This window comes from Chiloscyllium plagiosum, unplaced genomic scaffold (genome assembly GCF_037043375.1).
Source record: "Chiloscyllium plagiosum isolate Xiang-an unplaced genomic scaffold, Cpla_swu_hap1 HiC_scaffold_2, whole genome shotgun sequence".
Lineage (NCBI taxonomy): Eukaryota > Metazoa > Chordata > Chondrichthyes > Orectolobiformes > Hemiscylliidae > Chiloscyllium > Chiloscyllium plagiosum.
In genome coordinates, this window is record NW_028270140.1 from 106,368,565 (window position 1) to 106,387,125 (window position 18,561).

General features: G+C 39.9%; 1 protein-coding gene across 2 annotated transcripts in view; it reads right to left on the reverse strand.

Moving 5' to 3' along the window:
• Nucleotides 1-18,561, reverse strand: part of adgrv1 (adhesion G protein-coupled receptor V1) — a 571,861-nt gene that overhangs the window by 361,824 nt on the left and 191,476 nt on the right. For both annotated transcript variants that reach the window (XM_043709113.2, XM_043709105.2), the window contains 6 exons: nucleotides 17,735-17,997; nucleotides 16,206-16,381; nucleotides 11,688-11,812; nucleotides 4,592-4,773; nucleotides 4,323-4,469; nucleotides 2,506-2,616 (listed from right to left, as the gene is read on the reverse strand). In XM_043709113.2, coding sequence (XP_043565048.2) covers nucleotides 2,506-2,616; nucleotides 4,323-4,469; nucleotides 4,592-4,773; nucleotides 11,688-11,812; nucleotides 16,206-16,381; nucleotides 17,735-17,997 — 1,004 coding nt within the window. The remainder of the gene's footprint in view (nucleotides 1-2,505; nucleotides 2,617-4,322; nucleotides 4,470-4,591; nucleotides 4,774-11,687; nucleotides 11,813-16,205; nucleotides 16,382-17,734; nucleotides 17,998-18,561) is intronic.

Consider the following 18,561-nt stretch of genomic DNA (forward strand, 5'->3'; position numbering starts at 1 on the left):
CCGTTTTCGTGCCCCTTCCTGGCTCTCCTCAGTCCATTTCTGAGCTCCTTTCTAGCAAAAGCCTGTAATCCTCTAAAGCTGTGCTAAATCCTTGCTTCCTCCACCTTACGTAAGCTGCCTTCTTCCTTTTGATGAGAAGTTCCTCTGTTCTCGTCATTCAAGGTTCCTTAATCTTACCCCCTTTTACCTGTCTCAGAGGAACAAATGTGTGCATCACTCGCAACAACTGCTCCTTAAACAGTCTCCACATGTCTGCTGTGCCCTTTCTGTGGAACAATTGCTCCCAGTCTGTATTTCCCAACTCCTGTCTGATGGTGTCATAATTTCCTTTTCCCCAATTAAATATCTTCCTTCGGTAACTGCTCCTTTCACTCTCCAAGGCTGTGCTAAATGTGAGGCAGTTGTCATCACTTTCACCAAAGTGCTCTCCCACCGCAAGATCTGACACCTGTTCTGGCTCGTTGCCGAGCACCAAATCCAAAATGGCCTCTACCTTCGTCAGTCTGTCTACATACTGAGTAAGGAAACCCTCCTGAACACACCTGACAAAAACAGCTCCATCCAAACCATCGGCACTTAGGAGGTTCCAGTCTCACCCACTGAAAAACTTCCCAGAAGTCCTTCGCTCCTCCCTCGCACCTCTCGGCAAATGGAGGTCCCAACGCCTGAAGTAAGTCTTTTAAACAGTTAGATTCACCTTCCTAGAAGTCCTTTGCTCCTCCCTCGCGCCTCTCGGCAAATGGAGGCCCCAACATGGAGACGTGTGTCTCCAAACCCTCTGAAATGTGACTGACTCTCATCTGCCCTCTGGGCAATTAGGGACTGGCAATAAATGCTGACCTAGCCAGTGATGCCCCTTTCCAAAAAAAAAATCTTTTGTCAAACTGTAGTTCTGCAGTGCCTGGCACTACCCAACAGTCTATCGAAGACTTGAAAATTATGGCCAATGCTCCTGCAATTGCAAGTCTCAATTTCCTTATTATCCTCAAATTCATTCGGTAATGTGAGCTTATCACCTTTAAAGTACAGACAGCCAGTCCAATGCCACCTCCTTAACAATTCTGAACCCTTCATAGGTCTAAACTGCCTCCTCTGTCACCACAATCTAAACAGCATCTTCTTTGATAAAGACAGATTAAAAATAATTACTCAATAAGTCAGCCACTCTTCTTGCTTCTATATGTAATTCAATTTTCTGTCTCCAATTAGCTTCACTCCTCCTTTTACCCCTTTTTACTATTGATATTGTTATTGAAGCTTTTGGGTTCCCTTTATGCCAGCTGACTGTCTCACCTCATCCCCTCCGCTTGCTTTTCTTATTTGCTTTCTTACCTCCCCTTCTATATTCAGCTTTGGATTGTTTATCATGTCTACTTCTTGGGATTATACCATGACTATACTTAATAAGTATACCTTTCTTTAAAGAATACAGTTGCAGATGCATCCAAATAAAAGCAATATAAAGCAGATGCTTGAAATCTGAAATCAGTTCTGAAAAATACCAGACTCAAAATGTTAACTGTCTCCTTCTCCACAGATACTGCCAGACCTGCTCCTGCATTCTGTCTTTGTTTCCATTTCAGATGCAGTTTTCCCTTATAATACATCATTCCAGTCTAGATCCATTCATAACCTGTTAAAGTTGGCTTCCATTCAAGTATGGTTACTGAGTTGCTCCTTGTCCTTTTCCAAAGGTAACATAAACCTTATGGTACAATTATTGCTTTTTTTTAATGCTTCCCCAATTACACTTGATCCACTTGCCACACAATTTCAAAATCAGGCCCAGTAATGTAGAAAATTCCCCTAAGCATATTCAAGGGTGTCTTGATCATATTTTTACACTATAACTAGCTAAATGACTAGCTAGTTAATGCTACAAGCAATTAACAATCACAAATCTCGTTACTTCCAGTTAGGTAATACAGTCACAAATTGCTAAGAATATACAGGCGTTAACCTTAAAGTGGGGATAATAGAATTTAGAATAGTTGGCACAACTCGATACTGAATGCGCAATGCACAATGTCACACTCATTTGGTGAAAAGTGGTTTGGTAGTGGGGAGGGAATCCTTCTTTCCACTTTATTGTCCATCAGAGTTTATGATAGAGTTAAATAGGAAGACAACTTGCAAACACCATCATAATATCCTAAATATTAGACTTTGATGACAATTTTATGGCCAACCTATGTAAACTTAATAAGCAGTCATAAACAGAAAGCTGTCATGGCTACTGTTTGCTTCAGAAATTATTTTCTGATAGAATACTGTCCATCATTTTGATGACTGAGGCTATTAAAAACGCCAATACAAATATGAAAGTTGAAAGTCAGTATCTGCAGTTTGAAATGCAGGACGCACAAATCTGATAGGTCACTTTCTTGAGTTTCTGCTTTCTAAACTGCTGCTTATCCATTTTTATTATTGTGTAAATAAAGGGTATTTGGAAAATGAGTTTATACAAGATTATGGTAAGGAAATTGATGGAATCTCAAAATTTACCTTTGAATTACTGTCCTGAGTGTCTGCTTGACTACTAATTATCAAATAATCTTGGTTGTCCCATGTAAAGTGCTGCACATCGCTGGTTTCAGATACAGTTAAAGACTGAATCTGTGGGAAAAATCAAAGACAAGATTAAGACAACACTTTGGAATTCTAACAACATTGCATCCATTTGTTTTACTATTCAAGCTTTTCGTATCACCTGAGTATCAATCACATAAAATAAAATATACTAGGTTTGAAATTGTACTATTTTATTAGCGCAAATTTGGTCATAGTGACTCTGCTGCCTGATACACACTGCTTTTATTTCCTACTGATTGGAAAACATTATCAAGATTTTTAATTGCAAGAGAAGTAAAAACAAAGATAAGATGAGGAAACAAGTTCTCAAAAAATGTATGAACAATAGCCTTCAGAGAAACTCTGTGGAAAGAAGGGAGTGGACACAAAGTTGGCAGGTGGGGCATCACAGTGGCATGGTGGCTCAGTGCTGCCTCACAGCGCCAGAGACCCGGGTTCGATTACAGCCTCTATGGGGAGTTTGCACATTCTCCCAGTGTCTGCATGTGTTTCCTCTGGGTGCTCCAGTTTCCACCCACAATCCAAAGATGTGCAAGTCAGGTGAACTGGCAGTGCTAAATTGCCCATTGTGTTCAGGAATATGTAGGTTCGGTGCATTAGTCGGGGTAAATGTAGAGTGATAGGATAGGGGAATGGGTCTGGGTGGGTTACTCTTCAGAGGGTGGGTGTGAACATGTTGGGCCGAAGGGCCTGCTTCCACACTACAGGGATTCTCGGTTTATGATGCGTGGAAGTAAGAGATTCCCCATGTCAGCAGGAAGAATACAAAAGAAAAGACAATAGAATGCACAATACAAAGGGTTCTGGGTGGTCTTGTACATGATACACAATAAGCTATCATGCAAGTACAGTAATCAATTAGGAAGGCAAGTTTTGCTCCAGCTCTACAGGACATGAATGAAACCACATCTGGAATGCTGCACATAGTTTGCTGGGAAGAACTGCTTGTCTTATGAGGAAACATCAAGGAAGTGGGGTCCAAATTCATTGACTTACAGGAAACAGGATGATTCTAAAGGGGCTAAATAGTCAACAGATTGGGAAAATGTCTCCACTTTTGGGTTAAATCTACCACTAATGGCAACAGTTTAAAAATATGCAGTGTTTGTTGACACCCACAATGGCAAGAAACCACACATGCTAATCTGGGGGTTTGTGGTTGAGAGATAGAGAGAAAATATGGAAGTCGAAAGGTCTCCCCCAGCATCTTCCTCCCATCTCTCCTGAGCATCGTGCCCTGTTTCCCCCACCCCACCCTCCCTGCGCACCAGGCCCCGTTCCCCCAATCCCCAAAAATAGTTTATATGCACAAATTAAAGTAGCCTACAGTGCACATGCATTGGCATCAGCAAATACAGCTGAGGAGAAATCCTTTCTCTGAGGTTCATTAGCCTGTGGAATTCTCTTTCCCAGTCAGTAGAAGAGGCTGGGTCATTGAATAGACAAAAAACTGAATTAGACAGATTTTTGATTGATGAGGGGTGGAGGGGTTAAGGGTAATGGTGCACAGGCAGGAAAGTCATGTCAAAATCATAAACACATCAGCCATCATCTTACTGAATGGCAAAACAGACTCCATGAGCCAAATGATCAAATTCATTTTCTTATGATCTTACTTTTCTTATCAATTGTACTTTCTCAGATTGTGACAATATTTTGTTATTAACATTGCAAAATAGCTTGTTAATTCACATCTAAATTAAAAACATGGGGCAATATATGGATCATACCAGTGTTAATTTGGATTGCAGAGTAAACCTGTAAATGCTGTTATTGGATGCTTTCATTCCTGTTATTCCACTGTCAGTAATGATTATGTAGGACACATCATTTTTGATGAAGGTTGTGCAACTTGTGGGATTCCATGTTTTGAATTTCTAGGAGAATAACAATAACATTACCACTTCCTCAGTAATTACACAGATTACCAAAAAGAATTAAAAGATTAGAATTTTAAATTCAAGTCAGCAGATAAAAGGGATGTTTAATTTATTCTTACCTGCACCGGAACAAATATACCCTGCCATTGATAAAGAGTTGACAAAATATCTGCACTGGAGCTGCTTCCAGATGTTCGAAGAAATAATCCAAACAGGCTGTTGTTTAGTGTCAAAAAGCACCAGGCTTGGCCAAACAATTCAGGAAAACTCTGTAATGTGGATAGCAATTCGATATCACCCTCTAAAAAAGGATAATAGCAATTTTAATATTAATGAGCAAATTAACTATACATATTAATTAGTACAACATAGCTTTCCTACCTTAAAGGAACACAAACTTCAATTTCCTGTCCTTTCAAAAATCACAATTCACATCCATCAAAGTTCTCTTCTATATCTTTGATATTACATCCTGGGGTTACCAGGAACGGAACTGGACCAGCCATATTAATAACTTGCAGCCTGTGCCTCCAAGAGTAGGTCTGAAGTGAAGAATTCTCTATTAAGTAACTTACCTCCTGCTTCCCCAGTAATTGTCCATCATCTACAAGGAACAAGTCAGGAGTCTGACAGAGTACTCCAGGCGAAAGTGAGGACTGCAGATGCTGGAGATTAGAGTCAAGATTAGAGTGGTGCTAGAAAAGCAGAGCAGGTCAGGCAGCATCCAAGGAGCAGGAAAATCGATGTTTCGGGCAGGAGCCCTTCATCAGGAATGAAGGCCTCCTGCCTGAAACGTCGATTTTCCTGCTCCTCTGATGCTGCCTGACCTGCTGTGCTTTTCCAGCACCACTCTAATCTTGACAGAGTACTCTCCACTTATTTGGATGAGTCCAGCTCTGAAAACACTCAGGAAACCTGACATCTTCCAGGATAAAACAGCTTGCTTGATCAGCATTCCATCTATTACCTTCAATATTCAATCCCTTCATTGCCAATGCACAATGGCAGCTGTGTGAACCATATACAAGACACACTACAGTAACTCAGCAGGGGTCCTATGACATCACCTTCAAAACCCATGACCTCTGCAATCTAGAAGGACAAGGTCATTAAATACATGGAAACACCAATTCGTGCAAGTTCTCCTCCAAGCCACTCCTTATCTCAATTTGGAATTTTATCACCATCCTTCACTGTCGATGTATCAAAATCATGGAACATCTTCACAATAGCATCATGGGCACACCTAAAGGTAAAGGTAAACTATATCCCAAGGTAAGCAGTGGTTCGAGAAGGTAGCTCACCACCAACCTCCCCAGGATAATGAGAGATGAGCAATAGATACTGGCCAAGCCAGTGACACCTACATCCATAAATAAACAACCCTCTTCCATCCCGCTTAGCAGATCTGCAGAAAATAAATGTGTCTGTTTGCTGTTCTCTATCAACACTAATTTTGATCATCTGTCTCCCCAAGAACTGTGTTATGGTCGTTCCTATGAAAACTGGAATGGCCCAATATATCTGCAGCAGACAGAGTGTTGAGAGTAAGGTCAGGTATGATTTTCCCTCTTAATAGTTTCCTCACCAGTTGCTGCAGCCCACAGTCTAGCAGCTATGTCCTTTAGGACTTGAACACCTCATTCAGTACTCGTGCTGCCAAGTGGTCTTGGAGAGGGATAATGAAGGTCATGATCCAAAGTACATTCAGTGTTCTTTCTACCCCTCAGTGCTTCCTCTCATGTTGTGTTCAACTTGAAAAAGTACTGATTAACTATCCAAGGACAGTGGAATGGTGGTATATAATAATCAGCAGCGGGTTTTCTCTTCCATGTATGACCTGATGCAATGAATATTCATACGGTCCTGTGTCGTTTGCTTGCTAACTCATTGGACGGCCAATGAGTACTCTTGGGAATGCATATATTAACAGATTATGAGAACTGGTGAATGAACATTTAATCATCTCTGGGTTTCCAAAGATTTATAATGTGCTTGCTTAGAATAGCAAAGTCAAAAAAGTTAAAGGAGATCAAAGTTTGTGAGAAGATTTGTAGCTCGGGTGCTCGTTGTTGTGGTTCTGTTCGCCGAGCTGGGAATTTGTGTTGCAGATGTTTCGTCCCCAGTCGAGGTGACATCCTCAGCGCTTGGGAGCCTCCTGTGAAGTGCCACTGCAGCGGACAGCTGGAACTGACATCCGGAAGCCACAGAGACAAACCAGTATAAATGCCGGAGGAAACAACACAGAAGCGCTTTACAGGAGGCTCCCAAGCACTGAGGATGTCACCTGGCTGGGACGAAACGTCTGCAACACAAATTCCCAGCTCGGCGAACAGAACCACAACAGTTAACGGAGACTATATACCATTTGCTGCTTGTGAAAGCAAAAGAGATTTTGGGAAGCAGTGTCCAGCCCAATATTAGAGAGAGGTAACTTTCATTGCTCTAATTGGTGACCAAACATATCTGAAAACTTCTAAGGATCTATGCTGCATCATTCTCTCGACAGTTAGGTGTTTTATCAGTACACACCTTGGAAATGTGGACTGTTGCTTGATACATTTGTAAGGATGAAAGAGACAATGCTTGGAAGAGAAAGCAGTGAAGCAGTTTAAAAATTTATCTGATCAAGTTTCAAATAGCAAATTTCCTAACCATTTCTCATCTGAACCTGAAGGCATTTCAAAGATTTCTCACCGTTCTGAAACTGGCAGCAACCTGACAAGAAGTAAGAAAAACTGTCAACAACTTACCTCATTCTCCCCTTTCAGTTTGTACTCTTGATTCACAGTTTTCACTATTCTTCCATTTATAATTTTTCTGCAAAGCTGTATCATGAATGTCTTGCCCTGTCTGTGTATGATTGTGTGTGTGTGAGATTATGTAGGATATCATTGAATTTGCATTATAACCTAATTGATAAACATTTTGACAATTTGAAGAATAGGTTTGCTTGTAATAAACCAGTTTAGTTATTGAAAAATCTTGTGAACGTTTTATTCTAATTAAAAGTGATGAAAGGGAGAAGTTAGGGCCAGTCAGGGATAGCGGAGGGAACTTGTGTGTGGAGTCTGAGCAGATAGGGGAAGCCCTAAATTAGTTTTTCGTTTCAGCTTTCACAAAGGAAAGGGGCTTGTTGTGAATGAGAACTTTGAGGAGCTGGAAAACAGGCTTGAAGAGATCAAGGATGATGAAGTTGATGTTCTGGAAATTTTGGCAAACATTAATATTGATAAGTCCCCAGGACCAGACTAGATTTATCTCAGGCTGTTCTGGGAAGCGAAAAAGGACGTTGCTAAGCCACTGGCGAAGATCTTTGCCCCCTCACGCTCCACAGGAGTCATACCGGATGATTGGAAGGAGGCAAATGTTGTCCCTCTTTTCAAGAAAGGTAATAGGGAATTCCCTGGCAAATACAGACCAGTCAGTCTTACGTCTTCAGTCAACAAGGTTTTGGAAAGAATTCTGAAGGATAGGATTTATGACTATTTGGAAAAGCTTAGTGTGATTAAAGGCAGTCAGCATGGCTTTGTGAGGGGCAGGTCATACCTCACAAATCTTATGAGTTTTTTGAGGAGGTGACAATACAGGTCAATAAAGGTTGAGTGTTGGATGTGGTGTAAATGGACTTCTGAAAGGCATTTGATAAGGTTCCCCATGGTAGGCTCATTCATAAAGTCAGGAGGTATGGCATACAGGGGGATTTGGCTGCCTGGATTCAGTACTGGGTTGCCTAACACTGGTTGTAGATGGAAAGTATTCTGCCTGGAGGTCGGTGGTGAGTGGTGTCCCGCAGGGCTCTCTTCTTGGGCCCCTGCTCTTTGTAGTTTTTATAAATTACTTGGATGAGGCGGTTGAGAGGTGGGTTAGTAAATTTACAGATGACACAAAGGTTGGAGGTGCCGTTGATAGTATCGAGGGCTATTGCAGGCTGCAGTGCGACATAGACAGGATGCAGAGCTGGGCTGAAAAATGGCAGAGGGAGTTCAACCTGGATAAATGCAAAGTAATGTATTTTGGAAGGTCGAACTTGAATGCTGAATATGGGATTAGAGACAGGATTCTTGGCAGTGTGGAGGAACAGAAGGATATTGGTGTTCAAGTGCATAGATCCCTCAAAGTTGCCACCCAAATGGATAGGGTTGTAAAGAAAGCATATGGTGTTTTGGCTTTCATTAACAGGGGGATCAAGCTTAAGAACCACAAGGTTTTGCTGCAGCTCTACAAGACCCTGGTGAGACCACACTTGGAATATTGTGTTCAGTTTTGGTTGCCCTATTATAGGAATGATATGGAGGCTTTGGGTGCAATGAAGGTTTACCAGGATGATGCCTGGACTGGAGGGCTTGTCTTACGAAAAGATGTTAACTAAGCTTGGACTTTTCTTGCTGGAGAGGAGGAGGAAGAGAGGTGACCTGATCGGGGTGTATAAGGTAATGAGAGGCATAGATAGAGTCAATAGTCAGAGACCTTTCCTCAAGGCAGGATTGACTGGCATGAGGTGCCAAAGTTTTAAGATATTAGGAGGAAGGTATAGAGGAGACATCAGGAGGTAGGTTCTTTAGGCAGAGAGTTGTGAATGCATGGAATGCGTTGCCAGCGGTGGTGGTGGAAGCAGAGTCATTAGGGACATTTAAGCGACTGCTGGACATGCACATGGATAACAGTGAGTTGAGGGGTGCGTAGGTTAAGCTATTTTCTTTTAGATTAGGAATAATCCTTGGCACAACATCGTGGGCCGAAGGGCCTGTTCTGTGCTGTACTTTTCTATGTTCTACATTCTATGAAACAAATTGAGCATTTTTGGTAATTGAATAAGAAAAACATTTACACTTTTGATATAGATCATGGGGTTTGATTTCCAGTGGGCTCCTCCCACCAGGGATGTAACAGTACTTCCACATAAGATTAAGATGTGGACCTAGATGAGGTAGCATACAAAAAAGCATGGGTAGCGAAACCCACAAGAGATGCTATTGACATGGGAGACAGTCTCCAATCACTGTCAAAGAGCATGGAGGACATTTTTTTTCTAAGCTGGCAAATGGGATAGTGTTCCCTGCTCCATCTTCTCTGTCATCCTGCAGATCTAGAGGTAATATCAGTGCTATGTACCTACCCTATTTCCCCACAACCCCATGCCTACAAAACCTATGAATGGACAGATCACTTTCTCCCATTGAGAGAATATAACACTCTGAAACACACAAAATTACCAAATACCTCCAAGAATACCCAGCATACTTCCAGGCATTTGGAATTAGAAAATGTTCCAAAACATTATCCTGTCTGCAAGTTACATGCATGGCACTTCAAATAGTGCTCATGGAGGATCCATCTTGTAGTTGCATGGATGTTGTTTGCACAGTGAAGGACAGCAAAGAGGTACACTGCATATCTGTTGGTTGAACTTTGAATTCTGACATCACTTTTGCCTGTTAGACTCAAGATAGCATCCACAGAAGTTTTCCAGCACGTGCAGGGGAAGCCACAACATGCTGCCTAACTGTACGACTGGAAGTAGCCTGTGGTAGCAGGCTATGAAAGTACTATGTTAGAAGGCTCCCAAACTGCTTCTACAATGGCACACTGTGAGGCAATTTTACATCTTTCCATCTAATCACCACACTCCAATGTTTGCTCTCTTGGACCTACATTTGACTTTCTCCATATTGTAAATATTGTCATCACCATACTCCACTGAAGATCCATGTTTCTATTGAACTTTAAACATGCTCTTACTTGCTCTTCCATCTGCAGGAGATTGACAAATGGGCTTGGATATGAGGACACAATATCAAAATTTGCCAATGACCCAAAAACTTAGTTAACTGTAATAATGACTTTAAATGATACTGTGAACAAATAAACAAGCAAATGACAGCAGACAGATGACAGAAAATATTCAATACAGGGAAGTGTAAAGAAAATTTCTGTGAGAAAAACAGAAAAAGAATGTACCTGTTTAGGAGATTGAACAGAATGCTCAAAACTAAGGTGAATTTTGATAAAAACCAAGAAGTTAACAGTTATAAGTCATAAATATAATTACATAAGATCATAACAAAAACAAAATTTAGAGACTAAAATTTAGATTAATCCGAAAGATAACTACACCCATAGATTTTCAGACACCCATAGATTTTCAGACATGGCATAACAGCAGTACTGGTGCAAAGGACATCTGTAACAACTTTTAAAAACAGACACAGTTAAATGTTCAAAAATAAAGTTTTAAATTACAACAGCATGTAGAGAATGGTCAGGAAAATGCAACTGGGGAAAGTTCACTGGAGATCCATCACAGACAAAAAGGCCTCTTTCTATGCTTAGGTAAATAAAAATCTGGTGAAACATAAATTATGTGCTCATTCTACATTATCATGCAAGGTCAACTTCATTTTTTATGATTCAAAAATCCAGGTAATCACAATTTCTTCTTTTTCAATCTTTCTCAGCTACTTTCCTTACTTCAGCTTTTCCTTCACTTGCAATCATCAAGCTTTTGATGTCAAAGATTCATGTCAGTTAATCATGACATCCCGAATTGCCTTTTTTATTTTGGTATGGTCCTCCACAATTGGATTGCCACCTTCTTTTCAAATTTACAGCAACGCCAAGAATATGCTAAACAACAAATTGTACAACAAACTAACTGACTTAAAGATAAATATAACTGGACACAAATAGAGCTGCTAAATTAGCATTTGAGCAGACAGAAGAGGGAACACAAATCATTCTTCTATTGCAAACTGCACATTAACGACAATTATACAGAATAGGATGATGGGCAATGGATTCATGGCCCAATTTATCCTCTCACTGAGCGTTAGAACGTAGCTCAGCAAAATGAGACAACCTACCCTGCAGTTGGTTCTGAAACAACATGGTCAAAGACAGGGAACATTTTAGCATCCACATTTCCCAATCAGTGATAATTCACGTAGGAAGATTTATAATGTTGAAGGGGATTAAAGTATTTTAGAAGTTACAAAAATAAAAATAGCATAGACTGGCAATTAAGAAATGTTACTAATGTACAAATTCTTTACGCAATCACATAAAATCAATTCTCTGTCAATGGTACAATATCATTGCATACTTCAACTAAATCAATGAATTTGGAGCTTTAATTATTACATTAGAATTATATTGAGCATTCATAGCAAATTTTTTGTGTAACATTGCATGATTAGGTTCAAAAATGCAACTCACTTAATCCAAGTGCTGTTCGAGACTGTGTCTTCCACTCCACAGTGACTCTATTCTCCAAACCATTACTTCGAGATACTATTAAGTACAAAGTACTATTACTTTCTTCCAGATGTACTGAACGAGTCCTAAATAAAACAAACATTTAAAATATTCTAATTTTCAGTTTTGTGAGCATGAAGGTTTATCCCCCCCAAAAAACACATTGTGGCATGAAGTTGATGCATTCATGACTTGGAACTGCACTCCGTTGGAAAGGTGATCAGTTGCTCACACATGAAGAACTGCCAATTAACATTTATTAAAGCTGGAACTTGCCCCTCTTTCGCGGTTACGTTAGAGCCCGGGTGTCCTTGGAGAAGGAGCATGCGGTGTCCACCAACACCCTGGAGTTGTTAAGGGAGAGGTGGGCGCCGCAGGGAGTGGAGTGCATTATTTTCCCCTCCAACTCTATTTTGATTTAATCCCTGCCCTCCCCTTCACTGTTTGATCACACAGCATTGCCCTTTGATGTGAAGGGCACTGCTTGTCACTGGCCACTCGGGTGTTTTCCTATCTTCCTGGTGGTGGAAATTGAATAAAGATTCGTGCACTTTGTGTCTCTCACTGTGTCTCACACCTGCACACACACACACCATGGGTGCTGGGGAAAAAATAAACACTACCACAGTTAGGCGGTAGTGTGGGGGTTAAATAAAAAAAAAAGCAAAATAAAATAAACAGGAGATTAAAACAGAAGCGCGTAAAAAAAAACAGTAAAAAAAGGGGAGTGTTGCCCTTTGATTTGAAGGGGGAAAAAAATTAAAGCTGGAACTCTCAAACATTTGGTTGAAAATACATTTCCTAGTGCTGTGTGATGTTGCTTCAACTGAGGGGGTTAGTCAAGGGACTTGATAATCCCATTACCAATTTAATAAAAATAATCTTGAGCTGTTATGGCTCTTAGACTATATTTCCCCGACAATTCTGCTGTCACTTTCAGCATCTATTTTCTTAAATTAACGGAACAATCAGATGAACTACATTATATAGAACATAGAACATTACAGCACAGTACAGGCCCTTCGGCCCTCAATGCTGCACTGACCTGTGAAATCAATCTGAAGCCCATCTATCCTATATTATTCCATTTTCAACAATATGTTTCTCCAATGACCATTTAAATGCCCTTAAACTTGGCAAGTCTACAACTGTTGCAGGCAGAGAATTCCAAGTCCCTACTACTCCCTGAATAACGAAACTATCTCTGACATTTACCCTTTATCTATCACCCCTCAATTTAAAGCTATGTCCCCTCGTACTAGCCATCACCATCTGTTGAAAAAGGCTCTCACTGTCCATCATACCTAACCCTCTGATCATCTGATATGTCTCTATTAAGTCACTCAGCCTTTTCTCATAAGTCCTTCCCTTCATTTCAGGCAACATCCTAGCAAATCGCCTCTGAACACTTTCCAAAGCTTCTACATCCTTCCTATAATGCAGTGACCAGGACTATATGCAATACTTCAAGTGCAGCTGCACCACTGTTCTGCACAGCTGCAACATGACTTCGTGGGTCCAAAACTCTATCCCTTTACCAATAAAAGCTACCACACCATAGGCTTTCTTAACAACTTTATCAACTTGGGTGGCAACTTCGGGGATCTACGCACATGGACACTGAGATCTCTCTGCTCATCTAAGCTACCAAGAATTTTACCATTATCCCAGTACTCTTTATTCCTATTGCTCCTTCCAAAGTGAATCACCTCACGCTTTTCTGCATTAAACTCCATTTGCCACCTTGTAGCCCAGCTCTGCAGCTTATCTATGTCCCCCTGTAACATCCTTCGGCAATGTCCGCAACTCCACTGACCTTAGTTTCATCTGCAAATTTACTAACCCATCCTTCTACGCCCTCATCCAAGTCATTTATAAAAATTACAAATAACAGTGGACCCAAAACAGATCCTTGCAGTACACCACTAGTAACTGGACTCCAGGATGAACATTTCCCATCAACCACCACCCTTTCAGCTAGCCAATTTCTGATCCAAACCGCTAAATCAACCTCAATTTCATATTTCTGTATTTTATGCAATAGCCTACCGTGGAGAAACTTATTTTTGCCTAATTTCTAGTTAAGAGCCTGATAACAACAAAACCTTAAAACCTTATTACTGGTAGGTTTGTATTGAGTATGGGAGTCAGGAGGTCATGTTGCTGCTGTACAGGACATTGGTTAGGCCACTTTTGGAATACTGTGTGCAATTCTGGTCTCCCTCCCATTGGAAGGATGTTTGAAATTTGAAAGGGTTCAGAAAAGAGTTACAAGGATGTTGCCAGGGTTGGAGGATTTGAGCTATAGGGCGAGGCTGAATAGGCTGGGGCTGTTTCCCCTGGAGTGTCAGAGGACGAGGGGTGACCTTATAAAGGTTTATAAAATCATGAGGGGCATGGATAGGATAAATAGACAAGGTCTTTTCCTTGGGGTGGGGGAGTACAGAACTAGAGAGCATAGGTTTAGGGTGAAAGGGGAAAGATATAAAAGGGACCTAAGGGGCAACTTTTTCATGCAGAGGACACTGCATGTATGGAATGTGTTGCCAGGGGAAGTGGTAGAGGCTGGTTCAATTACAGCATTTAAAAGGCATCTGGATGAGTATATGAGTAAAGAAATATGCTTATCAAACAATACATCATGGATTCCTGGACGTTTTAATCAGTCATTACTGGGGTAATTAGTCCATATGCTCCTGCTGACATGTAATCCTGCATCAGTTCCACTATATGATGAGGAGTGCACATTAGGAATGGGCATCTACGCATGTTCCAGATGGTGCCACACAATCTATTGGTCCTGCACTGCAATGTTAGGTCCAAGCGGAGGGCTCCCAATGGTGTCTGTTTTGGTCTCTGGTTCTTGTCATATGTTGACAGTGCCACAAATTGTGACTAAAAACAGATGTTTGCACACCACAGTGTAGAGTGGTCAAGTTTTTACCACGCATTAAACATTTGAGGTAATGGACTCTTGTGGCACAGTGGTAGTGCCCCTACCTCTTGGGCAGAAGGTCCCACCCACCCAGTAGGTATGTCATAAAATTCCATAAAGGTTGATTCAAAATACTTAAAACATCGAGGATGACCAGGGTGCGTTCTCTTGCACCACTTGATTGCAATGGATCACAGGGAGGGAATCTGTGAGCCATTATAATTTTCTTCTGCTCTAATGTAAACGGTTTGAGTCTTTAAAAGTAAACCGTTAGCCTAAAGAAAAGAATGCTGCGATATGTAGAGGGTACACATCTGAAACTGTTACAAATCACTGCTATCTCAATGTATTAGTCCCATAACATGCAATCAATCCACAAATAGCAGGAACAGTCAGTGGTATGACTTAAGCATTTTAGTTAACCAAATCTATTTGTATATAGCCTATCTTCGAACAAGTCACTCTCATTATTGGGTCACCAATCCTTGTCATATGATTGCTGTGTTTATGTCATTGAGATAAATGAACAGTGATTATCAGCCAAAAGGTGACAACCATGACTGATCTACATTAACTTAAGTTCAATTTGCCAGTTATAGCATTTAAAATATTCTATTTAATCACTAACTATTTTCATGCTACTTTATGTTTCTGAAATTAAAATTCTGCACATCAGAGCGTACCACAGTGAATCACAATTTTCTTCAAGGCAATGAGGTATTGCCACTTATCAACTTTAAACATCGCTTGGCCAAAGTCCTATAACATTCTTTCTAACGATGCATCCACACCCCAGAAATTGCAGCAGTTGAAGAGGTAGCTCACTATTACCTTCTCCTGGGCAATTTGAAATGGACAATAATGCTTGCTGAGCTAATAATGCTGATATATCAATGAACAAATAAAAGTGGATTAGGTTTTACTCGACATATTAAATCTTATTTTAGAATTGCAAACTGTATTTTTTTTAAATCTTTGATGAATTGACTTCATAGTCCAGGAAAATTAAATCACAAACAAGCACATATTAGTAAGTAAAAACACTTTCAAACAATAGCCATTAGATTATGATAAATATACTTGAAAGTAAAACCATCTACCAACATTCCATTCTCAATTAACATAGTTAATAATTGCAAGTTACACTAATAGACTCTGGTTATATAGACACTAACACTGTGGTTCATTTCATAGGGCAATGCCTTGAGCAATTTAAAACTTAAAGTTTAAAATTTAAACAATCATTTGTAGTTAACTGTCAGTCAACAACTATCTGCTGCATTCTCCTTGGCATTCCCCATCCTCTACCAATCAAAGTCCAATTGCCGCCAGTCAATATTCTCTTCTCATTCAGAATATATGTTGCTTTCCCTTAAAATTGATATTCTTGCAAATTGTCCTGATAAGTGCAAGATAAAAAACTTCAACTAAATGTTTAATTTTTAGCAATTTTCAAGTTCTGTACTACCAAGCAACTATTTGCTAGGTACCAAAACTGCAATAACTCATATTGGTTGATAAGAATATATGCAGTATTTTCTGACCTGTTTTCTATTGGGAAGATGCTAAAAAGTCCCAGTGGTGCCTCATTTTGAAGTATTGTTATCAGGTTTTGTACTCTCTCTCCCAGTCTAGCACCTCCAGCAGGGTCATACAAAGTAACCAGGAATTGTTCATCCATCTCTGCTTCTTCATCCAATATGGCAGAAATTTGAAGAATCTGTGGGGGAGGGGGTGTTAAAAATATATCTAAAATACAGATTTAACCATATAATATACATAAGGCATAGGGAGTACTTAGGGCAGTCACTTATAAATTAGCACGAGCCAACTATGGCATATGACAGTACTCAAATTACCCACTAGATGGAGCAATGAACTGAGCTAAGCCAAAATGGATGGTTGGATTACAATAGAAAAGAACTTGCAGCCAGCCACATCCAGTATCATTTGAGTAGACAGTTGGAGTTTTACTGTCAGTACGTTTAGGAGCCCAACTTTGCAAAAGAAATGTAACACCACCTTTTCATCCTGTTTGATCAGTGAGCAGTGTAAACAGTCATGGGGAGAGGTTCAGGCCAAGTTCGTGGGTTGAGTTTACTGGGATAGCTAAACAGTATCAGACAGCCAGATGGGTAATAAACCAAAGAGGGAATGCATCACGTGGTGGTCACTTTTTAAATTGGAAGGAGCTGCTAAAAATGTAAACATGCTTAAACTTCTTGTTTAAAACTACAGAGAAGAATCAGCAGGAAATGGAAGAGACTCAACTTCACTTATCATGATAAGGATTGTGATGTGAAGCATAGTTAACCTTAAGTCACCACTGGATCCAAAGTTAAACATTTAGCATGGGTAGGTCTAAGTTAGATATGCTAAACATACATGATGGAATTAGTTTTACAATAAGCATTGGTTAAAAGTGATCAATGGGAGATGCATGTGGCTAAAACACTTTCTGTATATTAGATTATCATCTTGTCAAAGACGTGCAGCTAAGTTTTTAACAGGGCCACTGTCAGGACCTGTATTGTAAACCTTCCTGGCCCCCAAAAGAAGTCTGCATTTATAAAGCATTTTTTCTCTCATGGATGCAGATATGCTGGCAAGACTTAATTTGATCCTTTGATAAACTTGGATAACTAATTTAGAACAAAGTGGTTTGCTGGGCTATTACAGAGAGCTGCGAAGAGTTAACCACACTGTTGTGGCTCAGTGTCACAAGTAGGCCTAACCAGGCAGATTTCCTTTCCCCAAAGCAAATTAGTGAACCAGATGGCTTTTTACATCAGTCAATCTGAATTATCATGGTTACCATTTTTAAGATGAGCTTTATTAAATTTATTTATTGAATTTAAATATTATCATTTGCTACAGTGAGATTTGAAGCTGGACTGCAGAAGCATTAGCCAGGACCCCTGGATAACGTGTCCAATGATTTATCACTCTGCTATTGTTTTCCTATAAATCTCCCCACATTTCGAATACTATTCCATTCTGTAATCTCAATCTTTTTATCACTCTCTGCAAAATGTAAAAACTTTTAAAGACAATTTTTTAAAAAAAAATTTACCTTCATTCTCTCACCATCTTCAAATAAAGTAAAACCGTGTGTAGGTTTCAGGTCAAGTGATGAGTCCGAACCATTCACACTTGTGACAATATACTGAACAGTCACCATTCCAAATGTCCCCAGTAGTGGGTTCCTTACAATGTGCAGCGTTGCAACACTCTCTGATAAACCAATAGCAGTTGGCTCCTTGAGGAAGAAGTGCTCAGTGTTGTTAAATGATAGAATCCCATGTCCATCATCATTGGCAAAAATGGTTACTGTGACTGTAATAACAATAGTGAATTATCAACAGTTGTCCCTTTGGGTTAAGACATCTGATTCAAAAGTGTTATACCATACTCCTTCAGCTGGTCTAAGGGACTGTAATTGTTTAATCATAAAACACGTGACCAAATTAATTTTGTGTACATTGAAAAGATAGTAAAACAAAAATACATTGAGTAACAGTAGAAACGTACTCTATAATACTGGTAACATGAACTATGCATGAAATTTCAACATCTACTATTTCATGAAGGCTATTTATTTCAATTTTTTTGATCCTTGAAACTGCACCTGAATATGTAATTATGTTCATTGCTAATACAGAAATAGAAAACTAGGAGCAAGAGGAGTCCATTTGGCCTTTGAGCTTGAACATAATCAGAGGTGATCATCCAACTCAATACCTGGTTCCACTTTCTCCCCAAACCCTCTTGATTCATTTAGCTCTAAGAATTATATCTAACTCCTTCTTGAAAAAAAAATGATTCCAATGGTACTCTTATTAGAAAGTTTAATTGTATTGCCTGCACTGACTATCATTTACAAATGATCAATATTTGCAT